The 22,224-nt window shown below is 54.5% G+C and overlaps 2 protein-coding genes across 20 annotated transcripts in view; one reads left to right on the forward strand and one right to left on the reverse strand.

Moving 5' to 3' along the window:
- The window catches only part of ST3GAL3 (ST3 beta-galactoside alpha-2,3-sialyltransferase 3), a 215,468-nt gene extending 196,085 nt beyond the window's left edge, over nt 1-19,383 (forward strand). For 7 of the 18 annotated variants that reach the window (XR_015157735.1, XR_015157737.1, XM_086384060.1 and 4 more), the window contains 3 exons: nt 12,560-12,706; nt 12,883-13,029; nt 18,345-19,383. Coding sequence is in view for 10 of the 18 variants with exons in the window: in XM_086384060.1 (XP_086240186.1) it covers nt 12,560-12,706; nt 12,883-13,029; nt 18,345-18,434 (384 nt within the window). In the remaining 8 variants the exon portion in view is untranslated. Of the gene's footprint in view, nt 1-10,849; nt 12,707-12,882; nt 13,030-15,132; nt 15,278-18,344 lie in introns of those variants that run through there. The other 11 variants (XM_086384037.1, XM_086384053.1, XM_086384085.1 and 8 more) reach the window with 6 other exon arrangements.
- Nucleotides 16,271-22,058, reverse strand: LOC147375175 (uncharacterized). Of its 2 annotated transcripts, XM_086384403.1 has the most exons (4): nt 21,737-22,058; nt 21,259-21,508; nt 18,007-18,140; nt 16,271-16,487 (listed from the first exon to the last, which is right to left on the reverse strand). In XM_086384403.1, coding segments are annotated over exons 1-4 (693 nt in total). In that variant the 5' UTR covers nt 22,044-22,058; the 3' UTR covers nt 16,271-16,485. The 2 variants fall into 2 exon arrangements, with proteins under 2 accessions (XP_086240529.1, XP_086240519.1); XM_086384393.1 differs by lacking the exon at nt 16,271-16,487 and having other exon boundaries at nt 17,809-18,140.
- Between the last annotated feature and the right edge of the window lie 166 nt (nt 22,059-22,224).

The raw sequence follows: 22,224 nt of genomic DNA on the forward strand, positions 1-22,224 counted from the left end.
ATGCCTTCGCAGGACCTCTCCCATGCACTGTTTCAGACTCTTCTGGTAGTTGTGTGTCTGGATGGTGCTCAGTCATGTCTGACTCTTTGCGACTCTATGCACTGTAGCCCACCGGGCCCCTCTGCCCATGGAATTTTCTAGGCAAGAATGCTAGAGTGGGTTGCCATTTCCTGCTCCAGGGTCTTCCCGACCCAGGGATTGAACCCCCATCTCTTGAGTCTCCTGAACTGGCAGTCAGATTCTTTATGCCTGCGGCACTTGGACTTCCCTCCTCTGGCAGCTGAGACCCGGTAAATGTGGGGAGGCAGCTTCTCAGGCCCGCCCTGTCTGGTGTCTGGCCGCAGATTTGACCTGCTCCTGCAGTGATGTTTCTAACCGTGCAGCCCCTGGGCTACTGGAGTGCTCGCTACACCTGTCTGGCACCTCACATGCAGAATTCTGGCAGGAGGCAGCTCTGCGTTCCAGAGCCAAGGCCTGGCTGGGCAAGGCTGGAACAGGTCTTAGGCTTCAGCTGTGGCTCAGTGCCTTTGTAACCTCCTAATTCCCAGGAGTCCTGATGGGGTATGAGAGTGGGAAAGACGTAAGAAAGGAAGACTGTACAACCCAAAACCTAGCCTGTGCTAGAGCTAGCCATGCTTTCTCCATCCACACAGGAGCACGCCTCTTTGTGGCTACTTGATTTCCTGATTCACTGGGTGGTAGCACAGGTACGGAGAAGGCAATGGCACCCCACTCCAGTACTCTTGCCTGGAAAATCCCATGGATGGAGGAGCCTGGTGGGCTGCAGTCCATGGGCTCACAACTGAGCAACTTCACTTTCACTTTTCACTTTCCTGCATTGGAGAAGGAAATGGCAACCCACTCCAGTCTTCTTAACTGGGGAATCCCAGGGATGGGGGAGCCTGGTGGGCTGCCATCTATGGGGTCTCACAGAGTTGGACACGACTGAAGTGACTTAGCAGCAGCAGCACAAATAACTCCAAACAAGTTACCTTTTGAGGCCCTTTATCTCTCAGATCTCGGGAGACCAAGCCATCAAGCAGGTAGAGGAGCTCCCAGCAGGTCGTGTGTGCTGAGTGCAGCTCAGAGGCGCCCCCGTGGGCTGCTGAGTGGGGAAGCTGAGGTCAGGAGGGAGGGAGGAACTGGGGACACAGAGGCACAGGTGTATGTAGGTCCACGGAGCGGGGCAGCCAGCAGCTCTCGTGGAATTCTGGAGGCACATCTGGCTCCGCCCCTCCACGCAGTCACTCATTGGTCAGGCGTTCTTGGTGCTGTCACTGAGCTAGAAATGCAAAGTCGCTCAGTCTAATGGGACAGACTGTCCCCAAACTAGAGTCCTAGCACTGTGGCGGGTGCTGTGCCCTGAGCTTCCTCCTCCTGGTGTTTGATGAAGGCTGGAGATGCCCTGTCCATTGTCCTGAGGATGGAGCTCTGGGACCTGGACTGGACGGGACATGTGAGCATCCCACGCTATGTCCCCTGCCTCTGCCAGCCTCCCCACCACGCCCCAGGATACTGGTCACCCAGCACTCCCAAGGCCCTGGGAGCTGCTTCCCAGTCCCCTTGGCGGCCTCCTCCTCTTCGTTCGTTCTTGGGCAACCCAGAAAGCTGGCCTCACTGCTGAGCAGCTCTGACTGGTCATCCATTCAAGAGGCCCTGAGACCTGGGCTGAGTTGGTGGGTGTGGTTCCCACCCAGCAGTGGGGAGAGGAGAGGACACTGGCTAGGGGTTAGCCCCTGGACAGCCTTAACACAGGCCTGACCTTCCAGCTATTGTTTAGTCCTTGGGGGAGATAGGAGGGATCGGAGAGGCCAGCCAGGGCCCCACATTCATGCACAGGGGGACTGGACCCTGAATTTGAGAGACAATGTGGTTGAAGAGGAGAAAGCAGCTTAGGCCTTGAAGTCATACAGACTTGGGTTTAAATTGAGACCCTGTCACTTGTGAGCTGGGTTCCCTTAGGCAAATCACCTAAGCCCCTGAGACTCCTCTCATCTATAAAACAAGAGTAGTACTATCCATCCTTCAGGGTGGGCTTAAAAGTTAAATAAGATGAAATACAGAAGCACCTGGCATGGTGTGTGACAATTATGTTCTGTCTGCGGCGATTATGGATATTTATCATAACTGGTGCTGGTACTACTGGAGGAGCCCAGTTGCACTAGGGAGTGGAATCTTTGTCTAGATTGTAGGGCCTAACCTAGGAAATGATCTAAAAGCAGGGTTCAGAGGCCAGGCCTAGAAGAGGGAGAGACATGGGGCTCCTGGTGAAAGGCCGCAGGGTGGGCTGGCAACCCAGGAGTCCACAAGGCAAACGGCCCCCAGGTCCCCGCATGTGTGAGGCCTTGTGGGACCAGGCACCCAAACCCAAACCATCTGCACCTGCACCGGTGCCCTATTCCAGGCCTGAGGAGCACAGAGCCTCTGAGGCCCTGCCTAGCAGCAGCTCAGTGTGGACACCACCTTGCCTCTGGGGAGACTCAGTGCAGGGCACCTGAAAAGCGTGGTGAGGCAGGTAGACACCATGGCCTCCTACTGCTCAGCGAGTCCTCTGCTGAGCCAGCTCGGTGGTCCTCACCCCCGCGGTCTCCTTTCCAGACCTCTAGACAAGCTCTCCTGGGAGCCATTTCCTCTGAAGCCATCTCCAGTGGACACAGCTCTTTCTCACAGATCTGTTATCCCCTATTATACCAGGAAGGTTCCCTGCACTTGCCCCACCCCGCATCCTGCCCCTTGCTCCTTCACCCCCAGAAAAGGTGCTCAGGGGTTGGGGCTCCCGTCATCACCTGCTCTGCTCCTCGTCACTGTCATCCGTGACGGTTGACATCCTCTCGGTTACTCATCTCACAAACGTTGTTATTGTTGTCTCCCTCCTCCTCCTCCTTCCATCATCCTCATCATGGCCATCACTAAGCTCTTCCATTTGCTAACTTTCTTTGAATTCCTTCATTCAGTTCTCACTGTGACCCTGTTAAATGGGTGCTATTATGACCCCCATCTCGGGGTTTAGGAAACTGAGGCATAGCGAGGATGAGTTACTTGCTAAGATCACACATCTAGTTAAGAGGTAGAGGTGAACACAGACCCAGCTCTGACTGCCGTCTCTGGATGCATCTCCCCCTACCTTCTCAAGAACTGTTCTTTTTTGTTGATTTTCTTTTCTTACCTCTCTAATGGATCTTCCTCTCACATTTATAAATTTGTTCAGCCTTTTTTTTTTTCATTTTCTCACCTCAAAAATGAAAGCCCCAGGAACTTCCCTGGCAGTCTGGTGGTTAAGACTCCACGCTTCCACTGCAGGGGATGAGGGTTCAGTCCCTGGCTGGGGAACTAAGATCCTGCATGCCATGCGGTGTGGCCCCCCAAATTAACCCACAGCATAACCCTCCATGATTTGGGCCTTCCAACCCCTTCCTTGTCCCGGCCACTTCTTCCTGGACTGCACATTCCTTTGGCCATACCAAAGTGTATGCCCAGTTTCACACCTCCACATCTTCCCGAGGCGATATTAGACGCTCCTCTTCTGAGCCCCCACAACACCCTATTATACGTAAGGGCTTTCTTACCTGTCGGCTTGTTTAAGCTCCTGGGGAGCAAGGAGTGTCCTATTTATCTCTAGGCCCATCACCTCCAGAGATGTTTGAGACGGAGCTGGCATGCACTAAACAAATAAATCAATGTGGAAACTGAAACCCAGAGGGAGGCAGGAACGTGTGGCAGAGGCAGGATTCCAACCCAGGTCTTCTGACTTGGTGGGGCTGCCTCCCTCCTCATGGCCCCAAAGAACATTCTTTTAGATTCAGACCGTTGCGTTCTCCTCTCGCCTCTTCTGGGAATCTCTCTCCTCTTAGCCATGTTTGATCTTCTTTCTGCAGTTCCAAGATCATTCTCCTTGATAAAAAAAAAAAAAGGAAGAAAGAAAACTAAACAGCCCTTCGCCTCTGCCCCGTCCAGTTGTCTGTCGGCATCATACAGCCAGCCCCAAGCCGGCTCCTCTTTTTGTTCATTGCTTTTTCCAAATATAGCCTTCAAAAAGGTTTCTGACCCTGTCCTCATAGCATGCATCAAAATAAATTCCAAATGGACTAAAAAGTAAAATATAAAAATACAACCAAAGGAAATTTTGAAGAAAGTAAAATAGAAATCACATCTCTAGCGGGAAGAGAATTTTCGAAGGACAGAAGTGCTAGGAAAAATCATATTTGATAATACACGAGTATTTAAATGTAAACAACAGCCAAAGAGCACTGGATACCACAAAACTTTGAAAAGTTTATTTAGGAAATATGACAAATGGTTATTATCATGAAAGTAGACAAGAAACCATTAGGACCCCAGCAGTTAAGGGGCAGGAGACTCAACTGATCACACGGAAGGAGATATAACTAGTGAACAGCAGCAATCTGTTTAACCTTCCTGGCAGAAAATTCATGTAAAAGCAACAGGATGCCACTTATCACCTATCACATCTTCAGAGAATGTGTTTGAATTATAATACATAATTCTGGCAAGAGTGCAATGACAGGTGCTCTCAAAGGCGACTAGTCAGAGTGCAAATGGGGACAAGCTTTTTGGAAAGGAAGTGACACTTGGCACCAGGAGCCATCACCCAAGGGAAGGAAAAATCTGCCTACAAAGGTTTTTATTATAGTGTTATTGATAATGGCCAAACCCAAATATAACCTAAGGAGTTTATTGTGAAAAGTACGGTTCAAGTAGCAGATGGCAGATAAAGGAGTAGCCCAAGACCCTGCAGAGGCTGCGGGCACCTAGACCAGCCCGCACAGCTGCTCCTGCCCCCACTCCTTTGGTGTGGGGGTCACTGGAACAGCACTGGATTCCGCACAAGGAACAAAAGCCAGCCTCTTCCTCTGCCTCCGCCTACTCCTCTGAGTTTCATTTTCCTCTTCTGCACAATGGGGATAGTGAAAGCTTCCCGGTGTGGCTCCGGTTGCACAGCTGTAAGGCGCCACGGGACCCCTGGCACACTGTGCTCGCTGCAGGTGGCATCACCTTCTGAGAAGGTCAGGCCTTGCCTTACAGAGCTGCTCCCAGGCCCATCCTCCCTGGTACTGGAGACCCCAGAATTTCTTACCATAGCAGTGCCAAGTCCACTTCTGTGCTTTTGAGGGTAGAACACATCTCCCTGTACAGACTCCTAAGTCCAAGGACGATGTTTGCAGAGGCTGTGAGTAGAACTTGGGTGTGCAGACTGGGCAGTCCACACATGTGTGCACAGTACTTCCCATGGTGTGAGATGGGACTGGGTGAGAAGGGAAGGGGAGAGCAGGTGGGGTCAGGCTCCCCCTGCACACCAGGCCAGCACCAGTCTCCAGGAGTCAGAATTCTCAACTCAGACCTGGCCTTCTAGGTTGTTTTTCAAGGGAGGGTAGAATACATTTTATTTAACAGCTTGGTACCTTGACTAGTAACATATTTAGAATCTAAAATTTAGATGTGGTGTGTGGACATCCATTGGTAATTTTGTCCCTGGTCTCACAAATCTTAGGGATAAGCCTTCATGGATGTGGTGGCAGTGGCTGGAGGTGACCTGGGTGGAGAGGGGACCAGACGGTGAAAGGTCTTGTTAGCCAAAGTCACATCAAGGAGCTGGGACTTCATCCTGTGGACTATTAATAGCAGAAACTAACAAGCTGCCTTTGTGCCAAGCGTATTATGTGTGTGGCTTTTCGTTGTCAAGTCACAGAAACATGATGAAGAAGGACTGAGTCCTATTTCCCATATTTTGGAGATGATGGTAATGAGAATTTGAAGGGGTAAAGAACTTTCCGAGGGAATACAGTGTTAGTGGTTAGGATTCAAAAACAGACCTACCGAATTATTAGGGCATTTCGCAGGCAGAGTGGACTGACAAGGGAAGGAAGGAGGCAGTTGTGGGTGGATCTGTGCAGGAGCCACAGACCCGGTGCTGCTTGGTTGGGGAGAGTGAGAGGTCAAGGGCGAGTGAGGATTCAAATCTGAGTTGTTGGGGAGGAATGGTGGTGGCTGGAACCCTCAGGGGAAATGGATTGGGTCAGAAAACAAACCTCTCAGGGCCTTGGTTTCTATAGGAGGGGACCAGACCAGATGTTCTTAAAGGTCTCTTTTGTAGGATGGTAATCAATATTTTGAGGGTTGTCACCTGAAATATTATATTTGTACAAAAAATTAAATGGTTTAAATGGTTTATACATAACAGAGACTTCTGCATTTGTTGATTGGCTGGTCCAGGTTAATTGTTAGTTCTGAAGGAGTTTGTCCGCCTGTGAATAGCCCTCTTTCAAGCTCTACTTCACTTTACTTGTAGTTTCTATAGTATTCCTGCTCTCCCCCATCTTCAGTTGTATACGTGTGAGTATCTGGGACATGTGTCTTGTATGTATCAGTTCAGTTCAGTTCATTTGCTCAGTCGTGTCCAACTCTTTGCGACCCCATGAATCGCAGCACGCCAGGCCTCCCTGTCCATCACCAACTCCCAGAGTTCACCCAGACTCATGTCCATCGAGTCGGTGATGCCATCCAGCCATCTCATCCTCTGTCGTCCCCTTCTCCTCCTGCCCCCAATCCCTCCCAGCATCAGGGTCTTTTCAAATGAGTCAGCTCTTCGCATGAGGTGGCCAAAGTACCGGAGTTTCAGCTTTAGCATCATTCCTTCCAATGAACACCCAGGACTGATTTCCTTTAGAATGGACTGGTTGGATCTCCTTGCAGTCCAAGGGACTCTCAAGAGTCTTCTCCAGCACCACAGTTCAAAAGCATCAATTCTTCGGCGCTCAGCTTTCTTCACAGTCCAACTGTCACATCCATACATGACCACTGGAAAAACCATAGCCTTGACTAGATGTATGTGTGTGTGTGTGTGTGTGTGTGTGTGTGTGTATATAAATAAGTATGGCAAATGTTTTCAACCTCTTTTGGGATCGTTCTCGCATCATAGTGGATGGAAGCCCCAGTGGTTCAGTGGTAAACAATCCGCCCGCAGTGCAGGAGCTGTGGGAGACACGAGTCTGATCCTTGGGTCAGCCCTTGGAAGAGGAAGTGGCAACCCACTCCTGTATTCTTGCCTGGAGAATTCCGTGGACAGAGGAGCGTGGTAGGCTACAGTCCAAAGGGTCTCAAAGAGTTGGTCACGACTGAGAGACTAAGTGTGCATATCATAATAATCATACTGTATATTGAGATATTTGTAGATAGTCCTGGGTTATAAACTCCTTTTAAGTAAGGAAAAAAAAGACTAGACCTGTGCTCTGAATTATCCTGACAAGCTGCCTCAGTGGGGCAGTGGAAACCCTCTGAAGATTTTAGCCTTGAGAGGGTCAAGAGCAGATTTGTGTGGAACTGAAGGCAGGCATGATGGAGGCAGGGAGGCCTCGTGGCTCCTGGGAGTGACCCCAGTGAGCTGGTGACCTGTCCTCAGGGGGTGGCAGCCCGAGGCGGGAGTGAGCACACCTGCCCTGCTCCTAGCTGCAGAAAGCCAGCCTGTGGTCAGGCCCTCCATCCAAGACCTCTCATCTTGGCAGGCAGACTGCTTGCCTCCCGACGGAGGAGCAGGAAGAAGGAAGAGGCTGTAGGAGAAGCAGCATGCAGGGGCGCCGGCAAACACGGCAGAGCCCGGCTGGACCAGAACTTCTTCCCAGATGCTCTCCTCCGGTGCTCCTGGCTGCTCTGGCAAGAGCAGAGCAAGTTGCATCAACAGGAGAACGGCGGCTCCACACACATGAGCCGGGTCCAGACTTTGAGTAAGGCAGGGACATTCCTGGAAGAGGGATTCAACCCAGCATTCGGCTCACAGGTGGCCTTGCAAGAGAGCTTTGACCATTCCAGGCCAGCATCATAGGCCAGCTTTATAGGCCTCTGTGTTGTGTCCTGTGGGTCGGGGAAATGAGATGTGAGAAGCCTTGGGGTGTTTGGACAGGCCTTCTGAACAGGGCTGTGTGCTGGGGGCAGGCCTGGCAGGGTTACCCAGCGGGAGGAAGGCCTCCAGCACCCAGTGCCCTCCTGCAAGGAACCCAGGGGTGAAGCTGGTCCCCACTTGATATGAGTCCATGAACTGGCCCGTCTGTGGCCTCTAGCATTGCCAGCCACACCCTCTGCCTCACTCTCGGCTTCTGTGACACTCATTCAGAACCATAACAGACAAGATTTACTGAGTGCTTGTCACGCGCCAGACGTGGTGCCAGACGCTGTAAAACGCACAGCACCTCACTTCATCTTCATGACTGTCAAAGACGTGCTCTTGACATCCCCATTATGCACGAGGACCTGGAGACCTGCAGAGATCCCAGGACACACCCCGGTTGCACACATGTGGAGTCTGGGTGTGGACGTGGGTTTTCCCAACTCCAGGGCCCGAGGTCCCCCAGGGCATCACACTCTCCCCACCTCCTCGTCTCTCTTACCCTTGGTTCTCAGTCTCGGCAGGCTCCTCTGCTCCACCGACCCCTTCAGTCTTGGTGTCTACAGGGCTTTCCTCTCTTCCCACCCCACGCAGAGATTCTCAGTCTCAGGTCATCAAACCCCCTCGCCTTCAGGGACCCCGTGCCCTTCGGCAGTGGTGTGCGGCGTGTTGCGTGTGTGCCTGTGTATGACTTCTGAGGAGGGAAGCCGCAGCTTTTATTTGAGGAAATGGGCTGTAGTTGTGTTTACTTGGTATGTGTCTGCCGGGGGGACACGGTGGCGATGCCCCAGCCAGATCCTGGTCTTGGCTGTTTCTCCTTTTCCTGGCATTCCTGAGGAGGTGCTGCACCAGGACAGTGACAGGTGGGGAAAATAAAACAGCGGTGCCGGGTCCCAGCGCCCTGATGCGGGCTCTCTGGGACTTGAGACCCAAGCACAGGGCTTGTTCCTGCCTCCACCCCCACCCCCACCCGCCACGTCCCAAGGAGCTGCAGGTGTGCCTGTGACTTTGCATCTCCTGCCACTAAAGGCAACTCCAGTTGTTGTGCAGTCTGAGTCGTGTATGACAAATGTGACGCACGTGTCCTGGAATCCAAGCGGTCCCAGCAGTCATTGCTCCTCCTGGAAAACAGTAAAGGTGGGAAGAGACACAGAAGCCTCCCTTCCCTCTCCACCCTGGAGCTCTTGGCAGATTCTCAAAGGGGGCTTGAGATCCTAAGTTGATTACCTGCCATTTCACACACTGGTTCCATATGGAACCCTTTAGCACATGGGAACAGCCAAGAGATGTCTCTAAGAGGGAATCTCGGGTCACGGAAAGACCCAGGCTCTTGAGCTGAATCCAACTCAGATTCTCCCCAGCTGTGTGCCCGCGGGCGCTTCTCTGAGCCTCAGTCCCCTCTGTGAGATGGAGTGCGTGACACCAACCACAGCGACCCCGACTCCCCTCAGAGCTCCCAGCAGGGTGGGTCCAAGAGAGGCCCTGTTCATCCTGTTTCTAGGCCCCCTTCCTCCTGAAGTGGGCGCAGCAGTGATGCTAAGGAATGGTGTGGCAGGAGGAACACTTATCCTGGCATCACAACACTCGGGTTTGCATCCTGCCCCAGCCACTTACGTGACTTTGAGCACATCGCTTCATCTTGGGTCCCACACCTGTGAAGTGGTGAAAGTTGTAGAGACATAAATAATATCTGCGAACACCGGCCTGCAGCCTCCACGCCCCCAGCTGTGCCGTCCCTGCCCTCCCCACCCCTCCTGAGCAGCCCCTGGGCTTCCTCCTCTTTGGGTGTGTGTGGGCAGGTGTGGGCAGGAACCTGGGGCTGTGGGGGTGGGGGACGATGCTGGGGCCTGCCTGGCTCTGGGGAAGGGATGGGGGCTGTGCTTGGCTCGGCACAGGCTGGTACCCGCCATTCCTTCAGCACACGGAGGGGCTTCTCCCCAGTTTTGCACAATAACTTGGCCACTTCTCCACCTTCCCCTTTCTTGCTGGGTCTTGTCCTGACCTTTACCCGCTTACACACATATACTTCTCCTGGACACAGAGGCAGACATAGGAGGAAGACGGCCTGGGGTCTGCTCTCTCATCTGTTTAGAGCTGAGACCCAGAGAAGTTTGCCCCCAGGGCTGATCCATTGTGCTGACACTTGGAGGACAGATAGAATTTGCCCAAGACAGTGGCGTTGCCACAGAGGTAGGGGACACGGGAGGGGGTGGCTGGAGCACACAGTCCATTGAAGGCCACAGGAGACGAGCCTGAAGAGGTACAGAGGGCGGTGGAGGAGCGGGGATGGAGTTCTCGTCCCCTGTCACACTTGAGGTCACTGCTGGGCCACAGAAATGAATCAGATCATGAGCCCCTGCCCTGGGGCTGATGTTGGTGTTGATAGCAGCTGAGCAGCAACTGTGAGCTGGGCACTCAGCCTGAATTATCTCATTGAATTCACGCAACATAAGATAAATACCCTTAGAATCCCTAGTTTATCCATAAAGAAATGGTAAGTTTCTTGCCCAAGGCCTCCACGCAGCTGAGGGACCAGAGCCAAGTTTGGATCCAGGCCCAGGATTCTTCTGTCTTAGTCAGTTCGTGTTGCTATAACAAAATACCACTAACTGGGCGGCTTATAAACAACAGACATTTGTTTCTCACAGTTCAGGAGGCTGGAAGTCCAGGATCATGGTGCTGGCAGACTTGGTGTTTGGTCAGGGCTTCCGGATTCAGAGATGGTTCCTGGTTCATAGATCGTGGTGTCCTCATAAGGAGCAGGAGATCTCTCCTGGACCACTTTTGTAAGGGCACTGAACCGATTCTTGAGGCCTCTACCCTTGACCTAATCACCTCCCAGAGGCCCACCTCCTAACCACCACCTTAGGTGTTAGGCAAACAAATGAGGAGAGGGGAACAAACTTCCAAACCACAGCAGGTCTTAACTCCATGTTTTCTCACCTCCCAAAGGTGAGAGACCATTTCTACCTTGAGATGAAGGCGTTCAGAAAAGGCATAAGGAGAGAGGAGACGTGAGTCTCAAGAAACAAGTGAGGTGGATCAGGTGGATGGAGGTGGGCAGGCCGTTACAGACAGAAGCAGCAGCAGCAGCAGCAGCGGAAGCGTGAAGGTGTGAATCAGCAGGCGGGGACTTCAGGTGGGCAGAAATGGAAACTGGAGCAGCAGGCGGGGTTACTGGCTGAAAAACTCAGACCTCTAGTGGGGCAGTGGTGATGTGATCCAGTTTGTATATAGAAAGATCATTCTAGCAGAGAGTGGAAAGCGGTTTGGGAGGCAAAGATGGCCCATTCTGGGCACTCATTACATGTTTGTTGAGGAAATGAATGTAACTCAACAATTACTGTGTACCGTTTACATCCTAGTCCTTCTGCTGGGCTCTGGAGGGTTAGTGGTCAATAAAACAGACACTCTAAATGGCCTCCTTATGATAATCCATTTGAAAGACGGTGAGACCTGGACTTTAGGTGGTAGCAGTGGGCATGGGAGGAAAGGATGGATCTGTGGGATCCTATAGAAAATAGAGTCAAAAGAGCCAGATGACCAATAGGACAGAACAGGCTGGAGAGATGAAGAGGGATGTAGAAAATCGATGCCCAGGTTTCTGATTTGGCTGATTGGATGGACAGCAGAGCTTGGGGAACACGGGAGGAGCAGATCCAGGGGGACCAGAAATAGCTGAGGTGTCCAACAACAGAGGGACATAGTCCCTGCATAGTCCAGGGGACATGCCTCCAGGCTGCAGGGTTGGTTTGTGACCTTCTCTAGCAGTATTCGGGAGCCTGGTTATAAGGGCGGGAAAGATGGATGAATGGGTTGATCCAAGTTCGTGGTTCCCCCGGGCTAGGACAATAGAGTGGCAAAAGGCAGGGAGTTGAAGGTGATCACGAAAGAATGGCTGAAGCAATCTACCCGAGGGACTAGACCAGGGAGGGCTTGTGTACTGAACGGCAAGGCAGGGCTGGGAACTAGAGGAAGGGAGGGAGGAAGAAGGAGAGCAATGTGTGGCCCTGGAGTGGACCCCAGGGTGTCAGGGTCCAGAGCTGCCACCTTTCCAGTCCAGTACTGCGACCCCTGAGGGAAGAATCACCCCATTTGGCGGATAAAGAAACTGAAGCTCAGAGAGCTTGTCACTTGCCCAAAGTGACCCAACTGCATCAGTGGCAGGACAGGGGTTGGAGTGTTGTTCTGCTGTGCCGTACCAGCTCACGTTCTGTCTTTATTTTTCAGGTTCACTTTAGAACAGTTGACTGAGAGAGCGAGGAAATTCAGCAGAAGGGAAAGGAGGCGAGCCCAGCAGAGCAGATAGGAGAGAGAGGGCAGGCTCCTCCTGGGCCCCTCCGTAGCGGCAAAGGGGAGGGGTACTACTGGGCCGCTGGCTCTTCCTTTTGGCCTGAGAGGCCCCCGGCCAGAGCAGCACAGCCCCGGGCCCTCCCTGCAGCTCACATGGTCTCCTTGTCTCTGCCCCACATCCTGCGTCCCCAGCGCACACCGAGTCCTCCGCTCCAGCCTGTTTATTCTCCAAGCCCCAGGCTCCCCGTACACACCTCATGCCCCCGACCTGGTTTCTCACTTGCCTGTACACATTTTGGGTCCCCACCACCCCCCCGGGCCGGTCATAAGCTGTGTGCCTGCTCATGCCCACTTGTGCTGTGTCTACAGAGTGCCTCGGATGGCTTCTGGAAATCTGTGGCCACTCGGGTGCCCAAGGAACCCCCCGAGATTCGCATCCTCAACCCATATTTCATCCAGGAAGCTGCCTTCACCCTCATCGGATTGCCTTTCAACAACGGTCTCATGGGCCGCGGGGTGAGACATCTGGACCCTGGGAGGGGGAGGAGGGGACTTGGCCAGAGGTGCCTTGGCAAGGAAGGATGGGGGACAGGGTGGGAACAGAGGGCTCAGTTCTCACGAGCCGAGCTCAGCTCAGGGGAGCTTCGCTGAGGGTCTCAGCCTCACTCTGCCCACCTTCCCTCGCTTTCCAGAACATCCCGACCCTCGGCAGTGTGGCAGTGACCATGGCACTACACGGCTGTGACGAGGTGGCAGTTGCAGGCTTCGGCTACGACATGAGCACACCCAATGCCCCCCTGCACTACTATGAGGCCGTGCGCATGGCAGCCATCAGAGAGGTGCGGGGCTGGGCGTGGGGTAGTCCCTGGGCTGGTCGAGGGAGGGGGCAGTGCCAGCACCAAGGAGAGATTCTGTGTGTGCACAAATGAATGGTCAAGGGATGAGCCAATGGCGGGTCTGGCTGCTCGGAGACCCCTGGGAGGCCCTGCCCCAGCCTCAGCTAAGCTGGGCCACCAGGTGTCCTGGACCACCATGTCTCTGACCGCAGCATCCTGCATGTCCCTCTCCCAGTCTCCTCTTTGGGCTTCCCCTCTGCCCGCCGCCCCCTCCGCTGCCCCTTGTCCTGGTCCAGCCCCTGCCTCCTCCTTGCTGCTCCCTGGTCGTCACGTGCCCATCTGGGTGCAAGCTCAGGGCCATCCTCCCTACTTCAGTTCCTCCATCCCCCCAGAGAACTGCCTCGCCCCCTCAACAACCTGCAGACATTGCCTCTCAGTCTCAGGATGCCCCAGTGCCTCCTCCACCCTTCCCCGTGGCAGGGCACTGAAGCTCTTTAGCATCCAGAGTTGCTTCCCAGGCGATGAGTATGTGAAATTCTCCCAGTCAGCCAGTCTCTCCTGGCCCCTCTCCCTTCATAGCAAGAGCCCCTGTGGAAAACCCGAACACCCTTTTCTTCTTCCCCTCGCCTTCTGCTGCTCCCTGCCTGGACCCTGGGCATCTGCAGCTTGTGCTTTGAGCAGCTTCTCTACTCCTGCCTCTGGGTGGCGAGGGTTGTTAGAGGAAACCTCTTGTCCATGCAGACTCACAGCTCATCAGCCCTCGTTCTGCTCAGCAGTCTCTTACAGGCCGCCTCCAACCCACTGAACTGTTCAGGTCTTATGCTCCCCAAAGCTCCCGCCCTCTCCTCCTCCATGCAGAGGAAGGAGGAAAACTGCTGTTGCCGGGCAGGCTCTGCCCCTCTTATTCCCACTCAGCCCTTCGCCCCTCGCAGCCCAGCTTCCCCCTTCACCTAAGAGGACTCCCACCAAGGTCACCAGTGACTCAAGGCCGCCAAGTCCAAAGGACACGTGTCAGTCTTGTCCTTCCTGGTCACTTGGCAGCGCCTTCTGTGTTGACCGGTGCTTCCTCTGAAATGCTCTCCTGCTCAGACTCTGAGTCCGGCATCTCAGTGCCCCTCCTGTTCCCTCACCACGCTCTCTCATTCTCTTCCTCCTTGTCCTGGATTTCAGTCTACCCCTAAGAGTCAGCATTAACTAGGGCTCCACCCTAGACAACCTTCTTCTCACTCCGCACATTGCCCAGCAGATTCACACCCCCATCCAGGGCTCTGTTCCCATCTATATTGTTTTAGGCTTTGGGGCTTTATTCAGGTGGCCTTGAGTGGTTGCGAGTTATTTCAAGGATATAAGAGAGACTTGAGAATCTCTTGGGAAACAACCTTTCAGCTGGGCCTCCTATTTACTGGAATGGGGTTCAGGAGTAGTAAGCTCCTCCAGGGTCCAGGAGAGCCCCCGACCTGTCTTACCCCTCAACGGTGCTCCAGCCCTGCCTCCTGTTCACCAGGACCCCGTGGAGAGACCCTGTCTCTCCATCTCTACCTCTCTTCACGTACCTTCTTGCTGCCTCATCCCCTGCCAGCACCCGCCCCAAATTGCTCTCACTGCTTTTACGTGCCTCCTGCTTCTGTTTACTCCTTTACTGGGTCTCTTACACATTCCTTTTATGTAAACTTTATGTAACGGCTTTCGGGAGAGGGTGAGAGGCAGTAGCTGGATCAGGAAGGGCTTTCTCTGCCATAGGAAGGAGAGTGGACTTTGCTCTGAAGGCAGGAGGGAGCTGTGGACCAGTTTTCAGCTGTGGATGAGTGCATAGTAGGGACTGTGGCTCCAACATGACAGAGGGGTCCAGGCAGGAACAGAAGCTAGTTGGGATGCTATCTCAGCAGTCTAGGCAAGAGATGAAAATTCACCGGAACTGTTCAGTGATGACAGGAAGACAGGGGCAAGAACTGGTTAGGATTTTAAATCAGCAAGGCCTGGAGAGGGCCTCCATTCAGAATGAGGTGGAAGGACCCACCTTCCCTGAAGCACTGGTGGAGGCTGTTCCCTCTTCGACCTGCTGTGTCTCTCAGTTGTCTTACCCCCACCCCCTTCATTATCCTGCAGAACCATCTGGCTCCGACTCGTGGCATCTGCTGCACCACCTCCATGGGAGTGCTGAGCAGTGCTGGCGAAGAAATCAGATGGCCTGGGTTCACAGCCTGTCTGTATACCTTCCTTTCCTTATCAATACATGGGGTAATGAGAGGTTTGGGAAAGAGTCAGTGTGATAATGTGTAAAGAAGGCCTGGCCATAGTAAGTGCCCGCACATGTTTGCCATTATTATTAATGGTAATGTTTTTACACCTACTTATTACTATTGCCTCTCAGCATCCTAGAGGAGTCCCTGAAATGCTGGTGCCTGGGTGTAGGATCCCTGCTGTCCCTCGGGGTGTCTTCAGTGGGCAAGGGAACCATTCAGTACCCTGGCCCCACCACTGCTTCACAGCCCATTTTCCAGGCCCAGTGGGAACGTGTGAGATGTGAAGACAGTGAGGCAAGGGCTGAATGCGGGGGGGATACTGAGGGATGTCAGAGGCATTCATAAAGGAGGAGAGAGAGTAGAGAAGGGTCAGAAGATGCGGGATCCTGGAGACCCAAGGAGGGCATGCCTACAATCACCAGCACAGAGCACCAGTGTGGCACGGAAGTCCTAGGAGAGGTGCTGAGACGCGGCCATTGGAGGTACCAGTTAGGGGGCCCTTGAGGGCTGTGCTGAGCACAGTTTCAAAGGAGCAGGGACTTCGGAGCCAGAGTGCAGTGGCTGAACAGTGAGTGCGGCTCCCACTGAACACTCTCTGGGGAAGCCTGGAGGAGGGAAGAGGAAGGGGACTGAGCAGTGGCCAGAGGGTGAAGTGGGCTCGCCCAGCAATCTCCCACAACAGGGAAATCTGGGCTGAAAATGGAGGTTTGTGAGCAGTGAGCACAAGGGAGGCATGGATGAGATGTCTCAGGGAGACGTCAGAGGAGGAAGTGCGAAGGTCAGGGCAGAACCTTGGGAGCACAGAGATAAAGATGGGAGTTGGGAGAAGGACGGCCCTTCTGCATCCAGAGTCAGGGGTCCTGGTGAGGGTCCCAGAGTCCTGCCCTGGCCTGTGGAGAGTGCTGTGAGCCTCTGTGCTGTGTACACGGGGGAGGGGTGGAGAAAAGATCCCCAGGGAAAGGGCATTGCCTGGTCCAAGAGAGAGGCACCCTGGCAGACGGTTTTGTTCACTCTTTTATTATGAACTTGTCAAACATATTCACAGTAGAGGAGAGACTAATGAACTCCCACGCAGTGTCGCCTCCCGCCCCCAGGAATCAACACACGCCAGTGTTGTTCAATCTGCTCTTCCTCTCAAGCCTCCCCTCCCCGCTGGTTCCTGGGACACAGATCTCAGGCGTCATACCATTCCAGCCATGAACATTTCAGCAACTTTCTCTAAAAGATAAGGATGACTTTTTTTAATATTACACGATTATCACACCTGGAATTTTAACAATACTTCCTTTTTTAAAAACACCCTATTGCCTTGTAGTATCGGTTTGCTTGTTTGGTTGTGCTGGGTTTTATATGCTGCGTGTGAACTCTTAGTTGTGGCACGTGGGATCTAGTTCCTGCATTGGGAGCACAGAGTCTTAGCCACTAGACCACCAGGGAGGTCTCAGCAATAATTCCTGAGTATCGTCAGATATCCAGTCCTCTGCTGACCTTTCAACCCTCAGAGACTCCCAGTAGATATTCTTGAAACGGACCCATCAGACTGGTTACTTCCTGGGGAGTGATGCAGGCGTGGGGGAAGTAAAGAGCTGTGCGGGTCTCTATGCTTGCTTGGATCCTGGCCCTGCCGTTCCTCCATGCCTTCATTTTCTTACCTGGAAAATCTAATTTCATTCAACACATATATGTAGAAGTTTGAATCTTCAAGAAAGGGACTTTCCTGGTGGTCCAGGGGCTATGACTCCGCGCTCCCAGTGAAGGGGGTCAGGTTCCATCCCCGGTGAGGGAACTAGATCCCACATGCTGCCACTAAGCGTTCACAGGCTGCAATTAAATATCTCGCATGCCGAAATAAAGATCAAAAAAATTAAGACCTGGTGCAGTCAAATAAATAAATAAGTAAATTTAAAAAAATAGATCTTCAAGGAATAAGGGTGAATCTCCCAGGGGTCTGCACCAAGGAGGGTGGTTTGCCGACAGCTGAGAATAATGCCAGGAGCCAGAGGAGCCAGAGGTCCGAGGGAGGCCACAGGGACAGTTGTGTAGATGCGGCAACAAACGAGGAAGACTCTGCCACCTCCAAGCACCGTGGAGTGTGGATGTGAGGGGAGAAAAAGCATGTCTAGGGGACGCTGTCCTTAGCCAGGTTCGTGGTTAGCACAGGAAGTTGAAGGGGGTGTTCAGAGAAGAGGAATATAGGGGATTTTTGCCCAAGTTTCAAACTGAAAAGATCTGGCAGGTTGGAGGAGGTTGCTTGGAACAGACAAGGACCAGACAAGAGCTATAAATTCTTCACGCCAATAAACAGTGGCTGTGAACATCCTAGGGTGAGCCGCATGCCGTCGGATGCAACAGAGCAGTCAGCTGTGTCCAGACTGTGATAAAGCCATTGGCTTTCATCATTCCTTTATTCATTCAATCCTGTTTCATTCTTTGAGAGACTTAGTCATCACAGCTTCCTGGCACTGGGGAAAGGAAAGAACCTGAGCCTGGGTGCAGTCTTCCCTAGGAAAGCCCTGGAAGGTAGCATCTTCCCTCCAATTTCCACAGTAACAATAAAATGAGCCTCTACCCCGACCCCCCTCCTCCGGCTCCTCTAATCTAAGAGGCAGGATTTCATCAGCTGCCCCTAGGCCTGGAAAGTGGATTGCGTCAGGTCAGAGAATGACTAAGCCACCCCACGTGGTTCACTTTCCAGCAGGGCCCACCCCCCAGGCTTGGGCCAGACCTAATGACTCACATGGCTTGACCTTGGGGTGCCGAGGGCCTAAGGGCCCGGAGAAGCCGCCGGGCAAGGAGGGGTTGAAAGAATGGGAACGTGGTTGGAAAGCCTCCATCTCTAAGGCTTGGAAGAAATTAAGAGGCACAGTCTTCCTGAATGAGGGAAACGAGTTAGAAGGTTATTTTCTCCAGGTCCTGAGAAAGGAGGAGGGTGAGCCGCAGCGCTTCTGGAGTGGCGGAGGGTGGTGGTCTCAGAAGAGGGCACAGAACCCTGGGAGCCTGCAGCATTCTAGCAGGGCTCCATCCCTGCAGCCACTTGGGCTGTCCAACTGACTGCCACTCCATCTTCCCTTTCAGTCCTGGACGCACAACATTCAGCGAGAGAAAGAATTTCTGCGGAAACTGGTGAAAGCGCGTGTCATCACTGACCTCACCAGTGGTATCTGAGGTGCACCCAGCACTCCGCTACAGAGGTCCAGCCACCACCCCCTGCCCACTTCACTGGCCTCGGCCTGGCTCTGCTTGAGAGGCGCGGGAGCCTTCAGACCGGGAGAAGGACCGTGCCACGTGGCCCCAGGGGTGGCGAGGCCCTGGCAGGGCAGCCAGAGCTATGTCTGCTCAGAGGCCAGCCTCAGAGCCCAGCACTCGGCCTTCAGCTCAGCCTGGGCCCTTGAAGCCAGAAGGCCAGGAGGCCACTGGTTGTGCCCAGCAGGCCCAGCATGCAGGAAGCGGACGCTAGGCAGCAAAGCTGCTACCAGAATCATTTCTCCAATCAGTGTTCGGTGTATTATCACTTTGTGAATTTGGGGGGGGGGTAGGGATAATTTATTTTTTAATCAGGTTGGAGATGTCACGTTTGGTCCACTGGCCGTACAGAAAGAGACCCACTAAAGGGCCCCTCAGGCGATGGTCCCAACAGGCTCCCCATAGAGTGGGGGTGCCAGGACTAGCCTGTGCCCTGCTCCAGGGCCGAGGGGAGGTGGGCGGGATCTCAGGCCAACCCCCTCCAGTTCATGACAGTGTTTGGCCTTTCTTGGGGAACAGAGGGGATATTCCCACCCAGCTGCCCCACAGGGAAAACTTGGAGCCATCCTTTAAGCCAACAAGACGCCCCTGGGTTTGAGCGGAAAGAACTTCAGAGTTCCGGAGGCATGGCCTGGCCCAGCCTGATGGGAACGGCCGCCACCCCCACCCCAGCTGCAACCGACCCCCAGGACAGTGCTGCAGGCCTGGAGCAGCCTACCCGGCAACTCTTTTGGGTTTCAGCAACGAGACTGCCAGGCCCTCGGGTTCTGCCTTTAGCCTGGACCAGAGGGAAGTGAGGCACCAGGACTTCACCCAGGCTGCGGGAGGCCTGCTGGGAAGCCATCATGGAAGCAATAAAGCTCTTCCCTGAGCCTGCCTCCTCTCGCTTTCTCTGACTTTCCCGGAAGAAACAGGAACCCAGGGCTTCAGCAGCCACCCTAAACCCAAGGGCCATCTCTCCAGCCTTCTTTCCACCTCTCCCAGCTGCAGGACCTGCATGGTCACCTAGGGGCCTTCTGGAGCCTCCCCTGTCTCACAGCAGTCCTGCACCCCCTTTGCCTTGAGAGGCAAACCAGGGGCATCAGGACATGCCCTGGAATCTACGCTGGCACCCCCCTAAAGGAGCTAGAGGGCAAGGGACTGAAGGCCACAGCACTTAGGACAGCACCGCTGGGTCATCACAGCCCGAGCTCTGCAGGGACAGAGATTCCTGCAGGCACAAGAAAGTGGCACTGCCAAGTACCCAACACAGAGCAGCCCACTGACCTCACCCACTCCTGGCAGCCCCACCCTCCCCCTAGCACACAGTCTCCTCTCAGCACCCTCTTCCTGCACAGAACAGGAAGGCAGAGCCTAGCCTCAGGAACCCCTGGCAAGTGGAAAGGACATCCCACCTCCAGAGCCCTGGAATCTGCTCTGTCCCTTCCCCCGCTTGGCAGGCCGGCCACAAGCCTGCCCCTGAGGCCACAGGCCTGGGTGTGAGTTTCCTGCCAGAGTTGCCACGTGGCAGCAGGTGGGGCAGGCTGGCCCCTCACCTCTCACCTGACATCCCAATCTGAGTGCCATCCCCTTCCGGACTCCCCACATGCCCCTATACTGTGGCACTTTGTCCTCAGACAGAAACCTCCTGGGCGGAGGAGAAAGCAAAGCCCTGACTGAGGGACAGGGAGACCCAGAAACTTCCCTCCATTCTGCTGGAGACAAGGCCACTCTGATGCAAACTCCAATGCGAACTTGTGTGCTACATGAATGGCGCCCCCTGCGGTTGTACAAGGCATAGGCTGCATGCCAGCAAGCTGCAGCCGTGACCATAAAGCCCTGGGGAAGAAGCCCCTGCCCAACTGGGCAGCTGGCCGGGGGCGAGCAGAGCTGCTCCCTGCCTGGGGACAGTCAGGCTTCTAGTCCCCATCGCTGCACATGAACTGCTCTCCCCAAAGGCGTGGCTCTCCACCTGCACACACCAGAATCACCTGTGCAGATGTGGAAACTGCGCATGCCCCGTCTGATTCAGGTCTGGGGGTGGGCCCAGATCTGGGTAGTTTTAAAAGATCCACAGATGGTTCTGACACACAGCCGGAGTACAGCTGGTCCAAACGCGTCCCCTGAGCACTTTCATCCCCACCCACGGCTTCCAATGGTCGGTTGGTCAACAGTTCCCAAACTGCTATCTCCAGCCCAGCTCACTTCACTTTCTCCAGGCTACAAATTCAGTCACTTCCTGAACATTTCCACTAGGATAATCCACGGGTCCCTTCAGCTCAGCACGATCGACACTGAACTCACAAGCTCCTGTCCACAGCCTGCCTCTGCTCCAGGAGCCCCAGCCAGAATGAATCCCCTACACCTGGTCACCCAGACCAAAGGCAGACTGTCCCATTGCCCCACCCCATCCAATCTGGCACCAACTGAGTTTTCAAAAAGGTGCAGCCCTGAAAGAGCCCCTGAAGCCCCACACTCTCCCCACAATTCAGCTTCAGATTCCTCTCTTCCCCCAGAAGCCTCCTGACATACCTCCAAACCATCCTCACTTCAGCCAGAGTTAGCCACAGAAATGCACGTTTGATCACACCATTCTCCTGCCTGAAACAAGTTCGGTGGTCCCCAGAATAAAGTCCAAACTGCCTATAAGGACATACAGCATCTGGCCTTTCTTTACTTCTACCCCTGTTACTTACTCACCCAACCTCAATCCCACCAGCCAAACTGCCATAATTAGGCATCTTAAATACGACCCTCCAGCTCCTACCTCAACCCTCGGTGCAAACCTTCCTCCTCCGGGACCCTCCTCTTCTTCAGCCCCTGGCACCCCCTCCTACCACGCTGCCCTCGCTGTGCCAGGCTGAGCAGCGGTGTTTGCAGGTGTGTCTGTATTCCAAGCCCCAGGCGGCAGCGGAGGGGAAGCGGTGGGTCTAGCGGAGGGGCTGGGGCCGCTAGAGCCGGGTCGGACCTTGAAAGCCCCAGCTCGGTGCCTTGCGAACTTAAGGAGTGCGATGAGTCTGTTGAGAGAAGAAACTAGTGGTGGATCAGAGAGAGCAGCTAGCACAGAGTGGCCAGCCACGACGACAGGAGCCCAAACGCCAGTGGCCCAAGGCCCATCCCCTCCTGCTCCCGCCCTCTGCCCGGCCTCCCGACTCCCTACTCCAAGTGTCTCCAAACTCTGAACACCCAGTGTCTGCGCCTCTGCACCGACCTGGGGCCCTCCCCAGTGTCTCCTCCCCCGCTACCTCGGGGGACCTTAGTGGAGCGAGGGGGACCGAATTCCAGAGGGTGGAGCGGCCAGGTGAGCCCTGAAAGGTAGGGCGGGGTGGGGGAGCGCTTGGGCCCCACCCCAGGATCCGGTGACGCCAGGGCTGGAATTTGACACCGGACGGCGGCGGGCATGAGGCTGCTGAGGGATGGAGTTGGGCTCTGCCCCCAGACACGGCCCACGGGCTCCGCCAGCAGCAGGTCCCTCGGGTCCCAGCTCTCGCTGTGTCCCGGACCCAGAGCCCTGCACTCGCGGTAAGCCGACCTGTTTCGCCCACCTCTCATTCCAGCCCAGGGGCTAGGGGGGAGCGGCCAGGGTTTTCCCCTTCCACTCCTTTCTCACATTCTCCCTCTCCTGGGCCCGCTGTGCAGCTCTCCGCCCCTCCCAGCCCCCCTCAGTCCCTCTAGTTGCTTGTCGGACTATGCTAGCCCTGCCTAGCCCTGCCGGCCCGCCGCGGTAATGCGA

The sequence above is a fragment of the Bos grunniens genome, chromosome 3 (assembly GCF_055505025.1).
Source record: "Bos grunniens cultivar Pamir isolate PY7600 chromosome 3, Bosgru_T2T1.0, whole genome shotgun sequence".
Classification (NCBI taxonomy): domain Eukaryota; kingdom Metazoa; phylum Chordata; class Mammalia; order Artiodactyla; family Bovidae; genus Bos; species Bos grunniens.

What these genes read in the sequence shown, in the direction of transcription:
- LOC147375175 (XM_086384393.1), bottom strand. Translation starts at nt 22,043, where the DNA reads ATGAGAGGTGGGCGAAACAGGTCGGCTTACCGCGAGTGCAGGGCTCTG. An exon ending in CTCCACTAAGGTCCCCCGAG is followed by an intron (nt 21,509 to 21,736) that starts GTAGCGGGGGAG and finishes TTCTCTCAACAG; the next exon opens with ACTCATCGCACTCCTTAAGT. An exon ending in GGTTTGCACCGAGGGTTGAG is followed by an intron (nt 18,141 to 21,258) that starts GTAGGAGCTGGA and finishes TCCCTCATTCAG; the next exon opens with GAAGACTGTGCCTCTTAATT.